The following is a 12,659-nucleotide window of genomic DNA, read 5'->3' as shown; positions in this document are numbered from 1 at the left end:
TAAGTACTCTAGACACCTGAGAAAGTGTCAGCTTTCCACACTTCTAGCATTTGCTTTGGTTTGTTCTCACGATGTGGCAATATATAAAACATGCTGCTTAATTTTCATTGCTTTTGCCACAGCTGTAGTTGTAAAGATGATGGCCATAAAGCTATTCAGCTCTGATTTGCCTGCATACAATCATTTACATAATTCTTCCACACATTCAAATCCAAATATAGTATCATTCAGTGAAACAAATCCTGTTTGCTTCAGTGAATAAGCAAAGAGCCTTTGGATAAACAAAATTTATTCTAAATGATTCAAACTAAAATATGCACCTAGTAATAATATTAGGATGCTTCAGAAATGTATATGTAATGTCCTTGGGCTAAAATATCTGCTTTGTTAATATTACAAAGACTTCTTATTTGACAAGACATGATGAGCTTTGAATTAATTCTGGGCGATATGGTAGTTTTGGTGGTTTGCAGTAAGGAAAGATAGGACGAGGAAAGGTGCTGTTGTTTTTTCAGTTTTCCAAGACTTATAGCAATGAGAAAAGCACTGGAAAGTTTCAGAGGAGATATTAAAATGAACAGCATCCTGCTCTCTTTGTTTCTTATTACAGGATATAGATTTCTTGCATTTCAGTGAAAGCTTGGTTTAAATTTTATTTACTTTCTTTAAAAGACTAGTTATAAGCAATGCCTAGAACTGGCAAGAAAGAGGAGATACACCTCGCATCTCTAGCTACAAAATGACAGTTTTCCAGTTGTTTTCAGGGCAGATCTTGTGAAGATGTTCACAAGCAAAAGTCTTGATTCTTTCTAGCTTCATATTTTCCTGCTATCAAAAGTGGTAGATTCTGGTAAAACTGTGTATAATTTTCAGCATTAGAAATAAGAGGACTATTAGGGTCTTTTAGCCGAGTGATGTTAGCAGTTGTTTTACATCTATGACTATTGCAAGGTCACAATTTTCTTACATAAAGCTTTTATAAAACAAGAACTGCATCTTGCCACCACCAGTAAGCTCAGATTGTTTGAGTCCTGTTTCAAAAGTACGTCTAGCATATGTTAGCACATTACTGGTGGTTCAAAAACTTCTGTAACATTACGTGTAAACTGTTGCCCTTGATTTTGAATTCCCCACTTTGTGGTAGTTTGACATGAGGTGACTTACACTATTTCTGCTCTAAAGCAAGACTTTTTATAAAAATAATTTGTTCCAGATGAGACTGGGTTTGACTACTTACTCCTGTGTATAGGATGCTTTCCCACTCAGTATTCCTGGGAGCAGGAGAGTCACATCTGCTAGTTTTCTTAAGCACTTTTGGCTTTGAGAAGCTGCTTTCATGAATGAAATGTTTGTGCTTAGTTCGCTTAATATCCTTTACTAAATGAGTCAGTGAAGCACATGTGGGTAAAGTTGATATTCTTAGCCTTTATGCTGTTCACATTTGTCTACTTTCCAGTCAAAGGAACTAGCAAGGCTATGACAAATTACTTGTATCATCCTCTGGGTTTAGCTGGCCCGTTTTACAAGACCTGTCAAATGGTTTTGGTTTCCTGCTTTAATGCTTTTTATTGGTCACCTTTGTATTCTTTTCTATAAGCAGACAAACTTGATCCTTGGTACTGCCATGATACTTCTTTGGTACTGACATGATACTACATGTCTTATGCAAAGTTAGTCTAAAGCCAGGATTGATAGCAAAGAGAGAAGAAGAATAACAAATGCATCTCCTGCTCCATAAGGACTTTCTGATTTGGGAAAAGTACTCCTCATACCAAGGAGCTCTTTTGACCTCCTTTACTCCCTTTTAACAAAACCCTTAGTAGGAGGCAAACCCACCTTGCTGTGAAATACATATACATGTATATATAGACATTATTGATTACAATCCCAAATCATCATATGGGGTCCCCTTCCACCCTTCTTTTAATGAGGCCAAAGAACAAAATGGTTAGGAGTTTGAAAGTGAGCTTGATATGGATCAGAATGAGTCATTGCTAGGTAAGAACTTGTTTAACAAGGCTAGAGACCCTTCAGCTTCACAGCTCCATTTACAGGGTTTGATTTTCAAATTCTCTCCCCCATCTGGGATGAAAGACGAAATGTAGCATTCCGCCTGACTTCTTTTTTGAGGAAACTAAACCAAGAGAAAAGTCTAAAGCCATGGTGCCATGTACAGTAATGTTCATATTTTAATGACAACGTGGGATAGTCTCATTGAATTCATACACTTAAAGGCAAACTTTAACTTCAACTGAGTGTAGCAATTAAATTAGGGTGTGATTAGTCAATAGCTTTTTACAGAGCGTGCGAAGTGAAGAAGTGAAAGCTTGTCAGGCTCTCAGAGTAGCCAGCTGTGGTCTTAGGTAGATGCGTAAGTATTCTGGTAAGACCTTATTTTCAACTAATTGGGTTTTCAGCTATTTGTTTTATTTTATTCTGTGATAAAGATTAGCTTTCTGGGGAAAAAAATGGACTTCTCCCTGAAGATTTCCCAGAAGCAAAGTATCAGGGGGTGGGGGGCAGGCATCAGAGCAGTTTCAGAAATTTTGTTGTCTGAGTCTTATGGAATTTTTGGTTCTGATACCTGGCAGGCAGCAAGGACAGCTCTTCTTGTCTACCTGCTTTATCTGTTCCTTGAGGAGGAGAGACTACAGTGCATTGTGGGAAGGGCAGGCTGGTCATGCTGAACTAGGGGAAGGTGAGTAGATACAGCAGGTTTTTAAAGGGTGCCGAGAGCTCAGATCCTGATCCTGAGGGAATATAAATATGTACTTATTACATTCAACACATTTGACTTCAGGAGGGACTACATGGGTATGGTTGCTTCAGATATGGAGACATCACAATTAGCTGCGTTCTCTGATAGATGCTTTGGTTTTGGGGGATCCTCTTGACTGAAGAGAGAAACTATAATTTGATTTTTAATTTCATGGTAGGTTAAGAACTGTTTGAGGCTGCTAGGATACCAGGGTCCATTTTAAAAAATTTGTTAGTGTGTACTCATTGCAATTTGTGCTGTTTAAGCCAGCAGGAAGATACAAGTATGAATGATAATGAATGTTTAAGGCTTACAGAATAATAACATGCTAATTATTAAGCTTTACTCAGAAAAGAAAAATAGACAATAAGCTTATAAAACGTGCACCAAATACTGAAATGGAAAATAGTTACGTCTCTCCATTCTTTAGAATCAAGTCAGCAAGTAAACATCCATCCCACTAGTTTGCAGACAGGCAGACACCAATTCTAACAGTAAATGAAATTGACTTTTAATGTCAGTCAATTTTTCCATTTAAGACTGTGTGTAGACACCTAATGGGCTGGTTGTGTGCTTGTATGTAGGTGTGTGTATACGTGGGAGTGTTCCTATCCTTACGGCCACATCCTTTCCAGCTGTGGCTTCTTGCCCTTCTAAATGAAACCACTCTTTGGAGCATCTTGAACCTCATGGTGATCACATTGACTTCCTAAGTCAGGTAAGTCACCCAGGGTGCCCTTGCTTGAATCTCTGTCTGGCCATGTGATTGTACCTGGAATCATGAGGAAACTCTTCTTTTTTCTGAGAAACCTGCAGCAAGTAAAGCTGCAACTTTCTTCCTGAGACATTTCAGTGCTAACAAAAAGATAATGTACTTGTAGGAAAAAAACGTGCCTGTAGAGAGGAGACAGCCGATAAAAAGATTTCTTCATTTACGTGAAGAGCTGACACCTAGAAAATATTTTGCATTGTTTTTACAGCAATGTTTATCCTTCTTCTGGTATTAGTATGTCTCAGTGGTGAAAGTTCAATATGTGGACATATGAGGAGAGTGTTGAGGTGGGAGAGTGGGAAGGATTTCTCCTGGTTTTCCCATTTGGTGAAACCAGGAAGTTGCACAGATTAAATCCAGGCTTTAAATTCGCTTTAGTGAGAGAAAAGGGTGTAGCGGAGGAAAGGGATAACTAACTGTGGCATGTGAGCTGAAGCTGTCTGTCTGCTGCACTCCAGGACTCCGGCTTTTTCCAAAGACCTCAGAAGGAATGAAATCAGCATGTAAAAGTTGAAGAAATCAAACTGGAGTACTTCAGTAGGTAGGAGAAAGCTACATGATCACATTCATTTGCATGGGTAGAGATGGGAATTTGAAGTTGTCACAAGATTGTCTTCCTTCTCTTAGTATAAACAAACGGAAGAGGGAAAATGTCCCCAAACCAGGGTGTGTAGGGAGATCCTGCATGTGACATGGTTATAAATTATAGGTGAAAAACAGATGTTGCTTCAAAATCTCCATGCTTTTGATGGTGTGCTTAAGAAGTGTATTAACATTTGACTGTGCATTTTGCTCTGGCAGCAAACATCTACAGAATGACTTTATTTTACCTGAGTAAAACATTGAAGCAAATGAAGATAAAATTGGGACATTAGTTGATTAAAAAAGAAAAAACAAAATATAGTTGCAAGCAATCTTTGTGAAGCATTTAAAGAATTCAGGAGTACTGTTGATCTTTTTCTTCCTTTGAGATTTATTGCATACGTATTGGTGGGTCTCTGGGAACAAGTAAGGAAAAATGATGGCAGTAAAATAAGCTTTAAAATATGTATTCTTTTATACTGTTTTCTAAGAGCTTTTAATAATTTTCATACTGTTGTCTCCTAAAATAGCATTAAAATGGAAAGAAGTCTTAGATTTTTGAGAATTGCTGTCTTAGCATCTTAGATGATGCCTATATATTTATATAAACAACTACAGATATGAATATTTAAGTAGCTTATAGTAGGACCTCGTATATACTGTTTTATGTTCAAATACATTTTGGAATTAACATATTACTAGCTTAATATGCAGAATTGGTAATTCTTTGTGACACTGCATGTTTCTAGTGTGTTATTTAGGCTTTGATCCATAGTATCTATGAGCTGTATGACATGAGTTTTCCATTAAATTACTTCTTGCATTTTACTTTAGCAAATAATGAAGAATACACGTAGTAGGCATAAAGTACCTCTATTTATGCAGTTTGTAGTGCATGATTGGAATTTCCTATGTGAAGATAAGGTACAATAAATGGTACAAGTAGGGAAACTAGTCTGCACATGTTTTAAAATTGCAGTGTCCCTGTGTATTTAAAGAAGCTGCCTGATGTCAATAGAGGCTACTGAAGGGAAAAATAAACAGCAAGCGGGAAATAGGTTCCCATCTGCACTCGCTATTTAGGAAGACTGGGAGAGATTTTGCAGGTGTGGGGTATCTGACCCTATGAGCAGCGAACATTCTTGAGTCATGAGGTTGGAGGAAGCTGAAGGAGGCAAAGAGAGACTACAGCTGTTAGGAGGTATGGAAATAGTTGCACAGCTCAACAGTCACTGATTATTGTGTATGGTATAACAGTAAGAGCTAGACTTTGGTACAAGATTCGAATGTTTACATTACTGAGGAAACTCTAGCCCCTTGCTAAAACAGCACCTGTATTTTGCTCACCTGTCTGTGGGCAACCACATATACCTTCGAAGCACGGTGATATGGGTGCCCTTGGGGTTTTTCACAAACTCGGTGTTTTGCTCTAAAAATCTCCACCACTATAACTAGAGGCTTTGGAAATACTGGCAGCATTTACGTACCTGCCCTTGAATATGTACATTTCTAGCTGTGTCTATAGATCTATGTGCAATTTATTAAAACCAGATAGTTCAAGATGCTTACTGCTCCTCTGGCACAATAACTGTGCTAGCAAAGTAGGCACTGCATAATAAGGTAATGAAAGTTAGTAATCATGATTATTTTTATTTTGGATACCATTAAAATATTTAATTGTGTCTCAGTTTAAACTTTTTGCTTATTAACGTCTAAAAAAGAGGCAGGTGTCATGAGGCATAGTAGTGAAAAATAACTGGGAATCAAATGTCTGTCAAAGTGATCAAGGAGAAGTCTTAAGAGGTTCAGTAACTATCAGGAATACATACAGAAAAATTAATTAAATCCAAGACAAAATTTAATTTTGAAGATGGTATATAAGGTGATTGCAAAACATTTTTATTTGCTGTGGTTTCACATATGACACACCACAGTTTCCCTTATGTTAGAAGTGCTTATTAAAGAAAACTGCGATGTGCAGAGGCATGAAGAAGGTTTCCACAATGCACAAACCCCAGCATTGCCTTCTGTTCTTTTTAAGGACCACTTGGTACCTGGAACCCCTTTTGTTGCACAGGGACCTTGGTTACATCTGGAATCTCTGTGTTACTGCAGTACTAATAATAGTAGAGAGTGCCCATATGTGATAAATGTCTTGAAATATAGGAAATGTGGCTTTTTTTCTCCCCACAAGAGAAGGTTCCAAAGCACCCTTCAAGAGCTACAATGGAGCTTGGTGTGGTGATACTTGGAAATGAAGTTTTGCTATTGCCTAAGGGTAGAATATAGAGTCAAGCAGATGATTTCTATTCATTGCTTTTTGTTATTTACAAGACCTAGGGTAATATTACATACTGTTACCCTAAGAACTTGGAACTGAGCCCTGTGCCATGATGTTAGACCAGCTGTAGTGTTTCCATTAAATTGTCATTACAGATCCAAGATATAGTTTAAAAACCAGTGTAATGTATTGTTAACAGCAGCATTTGATCATCAACTTGTATTTTCACAGGTACTTGGCTTGCTTTTGCAATAGAATATAAATGATGTTTACAATATGATAAACAATCTAATTGGTTTGTGATTTTAATATAAAAGTATAGCTGGTTTCAAAAAAGATTAGAAGAATTTATGGAAGTATGGTCTTCACCCAAATGCAGCCTGGAAACCTTTAAACCAGTCTGTGTGGAAGGGAGAAGATACCTACATTCCTTAATTTTCCTTTTATGCTCTTTCCTTAAGCTAATGGCCATTGTCAAAGATAAAGGATTGGGCAAGATGGACCTTTGTTCTGATCACAAGAACTTTTTTGGTGACTAGTGGCAAAGGGAAGTTTATCAAACAAAAATGATGGAAATAAAGAGGAGCAATCTGCATGTATAGGTAGATATACCCTGCCCCCAGCACATACCTTGAAGATACTGAAAAGACTAATGTGTGGATTAACCTGTTATGCTGTAGCCATTGCTTGGATATCCTCTCCCTCTGTACAGATTCAGTTCCACATCCTTCCACAGGAGGAATTGACCTGTGTCTGAGACTGGTTGATTCTGAGAAGGATGCTCCTGGGTTCCAAGAAGCATGCCTAGGAAGCTCTCCAGTTTCTGGGAGGATAAACTAGCTTGTTTTTTGCCTGCTGTCTGATTGCTTGTGTGTGTCTTCACAGACATTTCCCTCTCTGTTACTTCTAAGTTTAGGCAGTATTAATGCCAATGTAATTATTAGATGTTAAGCAATGGCAGAGACACAGATGCTGGCGAAATTTGTGTGTAAATCAGCTCCAAAATGAAATTCTAGATTCATTGTTCTCATCAGAATTCCAGAAGCCCTTTAAAAAACAAACAAACAAACAGACAAAAAAAACCACCCAAGCCAGTATCCTGAGTTTGCTGAGATTGCACTCTGTGTCAAACCCAAGCCTGGAATATAAGTGGCTCAAGCTATCTCTTTCTTCTGATCTGAGCATCTGCCAGGATTAACTAACAGGTTCAGAAGATAGCCTGAGACAGAACAGTGTTTGGCTTATTTTATATTACTGATAGCTCAACAGTGCTTTGTATAAAATTTTGGTAATAAACAGGTGGTAGCACATAAGTCAGTAGCCGTGCATCTTCCAGAGCAATATACCTCTAACATAGGCTGTATCTTAAGCATGAGATTCTTAGGGTAGCCCCAGTGGGATGTCTTTTTTAGTCACTGAGCGTTTGAGCGTAATATCTGATTTATGTCAGGCTGCTGAATTTTACCTCACCCTCCTCAGTGACTCATTCCTCAGTCCTTCTCCTCAGCTAATTTCCACAGAATCCTTGCTGGCAAGTTGTGTTTTGGAGACCTGAGGAAGAGACTACATACAGTGTTGAACAGCATTACCTCTGACATGCACATCCGTGGGAAAGAAGTACCACGTGGACAGCATCTCTGTCAAGCCGTTCTTTCCCCTAGAATGGGAAGAGATGTGCTCTCAGCTGACAGAGGACCAGCAACAAAGGGCTGGTGAGAGGAGTGACTTTGGCTGGCTGAAATGCAGTGGTGGCATCTTTTACTCATCTGTTTTAAATACTTGAATAACCAAAGGTCGCAGAATAAATGCGCACTGTACCTGATTTTCTCATCCTCCCTGCTGGGCTTACCTAGCCAACCTGGTTCTCTGCTACTCATGTCACCATGCAGAAGCGTTTGGCCTTTATATTGATAAATTTTACCAAAAATCTTTTCTCAGTTTTGATCTGGGACAGAATGTGAGGGTGGAACTAGGAGGAGAGCAGCTGGAACTAGTCAGAAAAGAAAGAGAACTTCAGCAGCTCCAAAGAAGAACAACATATGAAATGTTTTCATATTCATCCTTTTTTGCATGCTTGGCCTCCACAATTTCCCCCACAATTACTTCTTTTTATTCTTTAAGCTATTTAGTGTACATGTGTTCTAGAATTGAAAGTTTTTCAAAACTCTTGTTTTCACTTGTTTCGTGTGCTTAAGCTCAATGTGGCTTAATTTTGTACTTTCTTGCTGAGAGATTTTCATTCCTGTTTCCCATAGCATTGAGTTGTGGTACTTTTATATGGCAAGTGTCTTCATTACTGGCCAACTGGCATATTTCATTTGTAAATGAATGTTTGTTCTTATCTATGTCTATTGTATATAGATACTACCACGAAATTTTTCTTTTAAATAGATGCGTGGGTGGGGAATTTCAAAGCTAGAGGGGAATCTTAGAAGCATAACTCCCATTAATCTGACACTGTGAATAGCTTGCTTTTAGTTGAATTTTGGATCATGGTAAATATATCTGTATGAATCAGAACAAAGCATGATTGTGTGAGAGCAGGGTAGTGAACAGTTCATTTCGGTTATATGCTGTAAATCAGTGTCAAACTCTAACAGCTCTGTGTTCAAGGCCTGTATGTTAAAAGCTGAGGGAAGAAAATATGATTTTAAAGTGCTGCTTTAAATTGCATGCAGCTAGAAAGCCTCCATGTTGTTAATAAAATTTCCCCCACAATTAAAAATCTCTTTCTGAGGAAATTGTGCTCTGTATTTCTTACTGTCTTTGTTTGTTTTTTCTAGGGAGGTTTTCAAAATGGATGACTGGAAACCACTTCTTGTTCTTCTCTTTGTTTCCACCTTCTGCTCTATAGATGCACAACAGACTGGTAATACACTAAAGAAATTACTCTCCTTCAAGTTGATAGCAAAATTAATTTTTTCAATTTATACCCAATGCCAGAGAGAGAATAAGAATTAGTGACAATTTATTCTTTGTATAACTAGGGATAACGTGGTATGTTTTTATGAAACATATATTTAAACTAAGGTAGGAGAGTTGTCCTAAAATATGCAAAATTAAATGCAACAGTTCATTAAAATTTGTTTTTGTTCATGTGTGCTGAGGTTCTGTATTTTCAAAAGCAATGAAAAACTCTTAGGATTGTAAGACCACCAAGAGCAAGATAAGTCACAGGATTTAGCATTTTTATTTTTGTAGTCAGGTCTTCTGGAAGATCTGCTGGAGAAAGTGTTCTGTCCAGTTGCAGAACATTCTCTGCATGACTGCTGGTTTTGGGAAATAATAACTGTTTCATCCATGCCCTACTAGTGTCATACACTTCTGAAAGGTGTGGAAACACGAGTTTAGTATTTACTACAAGTAAATGTGGTTAGTCCTGTTGAAGTTGGTGTGAAATTTTTTTTTTTCCTCAGATAATAAATATTTAGTAATGTATGCTTGCAGAATGGAGCTCAAAGTGCATAAGTAACTTTTCCTTTGGGCTCACTTGACAGCAGGTCAACGCATTCTTATGATTGTGGTTCACATACAGGTGTGTGTACAGCAATTACCATATGCATTTACTACATACGAGTTCTGGGCAGGCTGTGTATGGAAATTGTGTCAGTGTGAATTTCAGCACCTCTCCTTTGCCTAAGAATGGTGTTACAGAAGGATGTAGCCTCTGACCCTCTGTATGATGAACAGGGAAAAGAAGGAACTCATGGGTGCTGGGAATTTACCAGGATAGATGGAAGGATTTTTCTGCAAAAGGCCAATAGGTCTTGGATTCTGAAAAACAATCAGGAGGCAAAATTACTCTTTTATTAGATTACACATCCTCTAGATTACACATCCAGGAAAGTTACAAAATATTTCTTCAGTCTGCAGGAAAGCTTTTATGGCAGACATCATCTTCCTGGTAGATGGATCCTGGAGTACAGGGACAAAGAACTTCAAGATCATGCAAGACTTGTTGTACACAATGGTCAATGCCTTTGATATTGGGCTAGACAAAATCTGTGTTGGTATGATTCAGTACAGTGATGCGCCATACACTGAATTCTTGTTGAACACTTACTATAACAAAAACGGTATCTTACAGAAGATACAGAAATTACGTTACAAAGAAGGAGGCACCAAAACTGGGCAGAGCCTCCAGTTTATGCTAGAGAATCACTTCGTAGCAAGTGCTGGTAGCCAAAAGGAAGAAGGCGTTCCTCACATCGCTGTGGTGATGACAAATGGACAGGCTGAAGTTAATGTTCAAAACCCAGCCACAGCAATCAAGGATGCTGGCATCATGTTGTATGCCATAGGTGTTAAAGGTTCTGCTTTGTCTGAGCTTCAAGAAATAGTGAGCCAGCTGATAAGCATGTTTGTGAAGTGGAAGATTTTGCTTCTCTGCAGGGTCTCTCTTACAGTATTCTACAGATGTTTTGTACTATGCTAGAGGAGATAACTGGACCAGCCACCCAGGTTGCCCATGGTATGTCCTGAAAAAGATGTTTTCTTCCCAGCTTTATTTTTTTTTCTATCCATAGATGAAGTACATGGAATTGCACTGTGTTGCCAAAATACAGGTTTTAACTTCTTGTGTCTTCTGTATATTGCTAACTAGCTTTCAATAATATCAACTCATAACTGTGATAAATTTTGAGTACCTGTCTACCTTTAAAATATTCTAAATAATGGTGAGAGGGGGGAAGGTGAAGGGAGGAAGGAGAAGGCAGAAACATGCGACACAGTTGCAATTTATTTCATGAATGATAAAATGTACAGTCAGTTCTTCCTTGCTCATGAACAAAGCTGGAGAAGAAGCTATAGTAATTCATTCTTCTGTGTGATCTTCCTTGGGCAGCTTGCAGAAAAGCCACATTGGCAGATATTGTCTTTTTAGTGAATACTTCAACAAGTATTGGCCAGGAAAACTTCCAGAAGGTGAAGAACTTCCTCTCCACCTTGGTTTCAAGTCTTGATGTTGGCCTTGATGTGATTCGAGTTGGGCTGGCACAATACAGTGATGAGACTTACCAAGGATTCTTGCTGAATCAGTATTTATTGAAAAGTGATGTTTTGGAGCAGATTGAGAATTTGCTGTATAGGAGTGGAGAAACTTACACAGGGAGAGCTCTGGATTTTGTTAGCAGAGCGTATTTCACTGAACCTGCTGGTGGCAGAGCTAAGGGCTATGTCCCGCAGGTAGCCATTCTAATCACTGGTGGAGAATCCAGTGATGAAGTTGAATTGCCTGCCAGAAAACTGAGGAACAGGGGCATCTCTCTATGTTGTTGGAATTTTCATCCAGAATACAGCTGAGCTTCAGCAAATGGCCAGCAAACCTTTTGGTAAATATCGGTATAGCACTGGTAGTTTTGATGACCTTCAAGATCTCTCCACAAGACTTTTGGGAAACTTCCGCTTTGCAATTGAAAGTCAGATAGAAGGTAAAAAGTTGTCCTTTATTGTGCCATTTCAGTTGCTCATACTGTGTAACTGTGAAAATAGGGTGTAGAAAAGTGGTCCTGGTTTTGATGTTGTTTACATCAGTGTTACTGTCATGTAACGCGATTGAAAACAATGGGGCCAATTTTGAGTTAGGTTGCAGTTCAGGATGGTGTCCTTGTTCTTTTTGACACATTTCAATGTCTGTGTTGAAGTCAGTGAGGTTTAACTGTTAAAATAGGAAGGTAAGCTTATGCTCCGTGCTCTCTGTAAGCTGAGCCTTAATGTATTGCAAAGAAAATCAGGATCAGATTCACAGATTCTATGAAGCACATTCAATTTCGTCTGATTAGAGCTGGTGGAGCCTTTTGTAGCAAACGTTTTGTTTTGATGTCATTGAACAGTTTAACAGAGAATTATTTCTTGATTAAGCTCTGCTTTTGGTAATTCTCTTAATTCCTCCAAAAACCTAGTTCAGAAATTGAACATTCTAGGAGTGACAAAAATGAAGGGAAACCATTTTTTCCCATCTTTTTGATGCATTTGCTGAACAGCAAAATTGGAAGTGGTTGTATTTTCCCTGTTTCAAGTATTTAAAAGACGGGTAGATGAGGCGCTTAGGGACATGGTTTAGTGGGCATGGTGTTGTTGGGTTGATGGTTGGACTCGTTGATCTTGGAGGTCTCTTCCAACCTTTAATGATTCTATGATTCTATGATTCTATATTTGAGAAGTCGTGTCAGTCCGGTGAAGTTCCCACTGACTGGAAAAGGGGAAACATAACCCCCATTTTTAAAAAGGGAAAAAAGGAAGACCCGGGGAACTCCAGGCCAGTCAGT

General features: G+C 38.4%; 1 protein-coding gene across 1 annotated transcript in view; it reads left to right on the top strand.

The window, feature by feature from the left end:
* The first annotated feature begins 9,189 nt into the window (after nucleotides 1–9,189).
* COL6A6 (collagen, type VI, alpha 6) overlaps nucleotides 9,190–12,659 on the top strand; it is a 52,159-nt gene continuing 48,689 nt past the window's right edge. The window contains 3 exon segments of the mRNA XM_009331266.1: nucleotides 9,190–9,262; nucleotides 11,237–11,657; nucleotides 11,659–11,822. Of these exon segments, the coding sequence (XP_009329541.1) occupies nucleotides 9,190–9,262; nucleotides 11,237–11,657; nucleotides 11,659–11,822 (658 nt within the window).

The sequence above is a fragment of the Pygoscelis adeliae genome, unplaced genomic scaffold (assembly GCF_000699105.1).
Source record: "Pygoscelis adeliae isolate BGI_AS28 unplaced genomic scaffold, ASM69910v1 Scaffold99, whole genome shotgun sequence".
Taxonomy (NCBI): Eukaryota; Metazoa; Chordata; class Aves; order Sphenisciformes; family Spheniscidae; genus Pygoscelis; species Pygoscelis adeliae.
The sequence above is the reverse complement of the archived record's forward strand: the minus strand, read 5'-3'. Positions and strand labels throughout refer to the sequence as shown.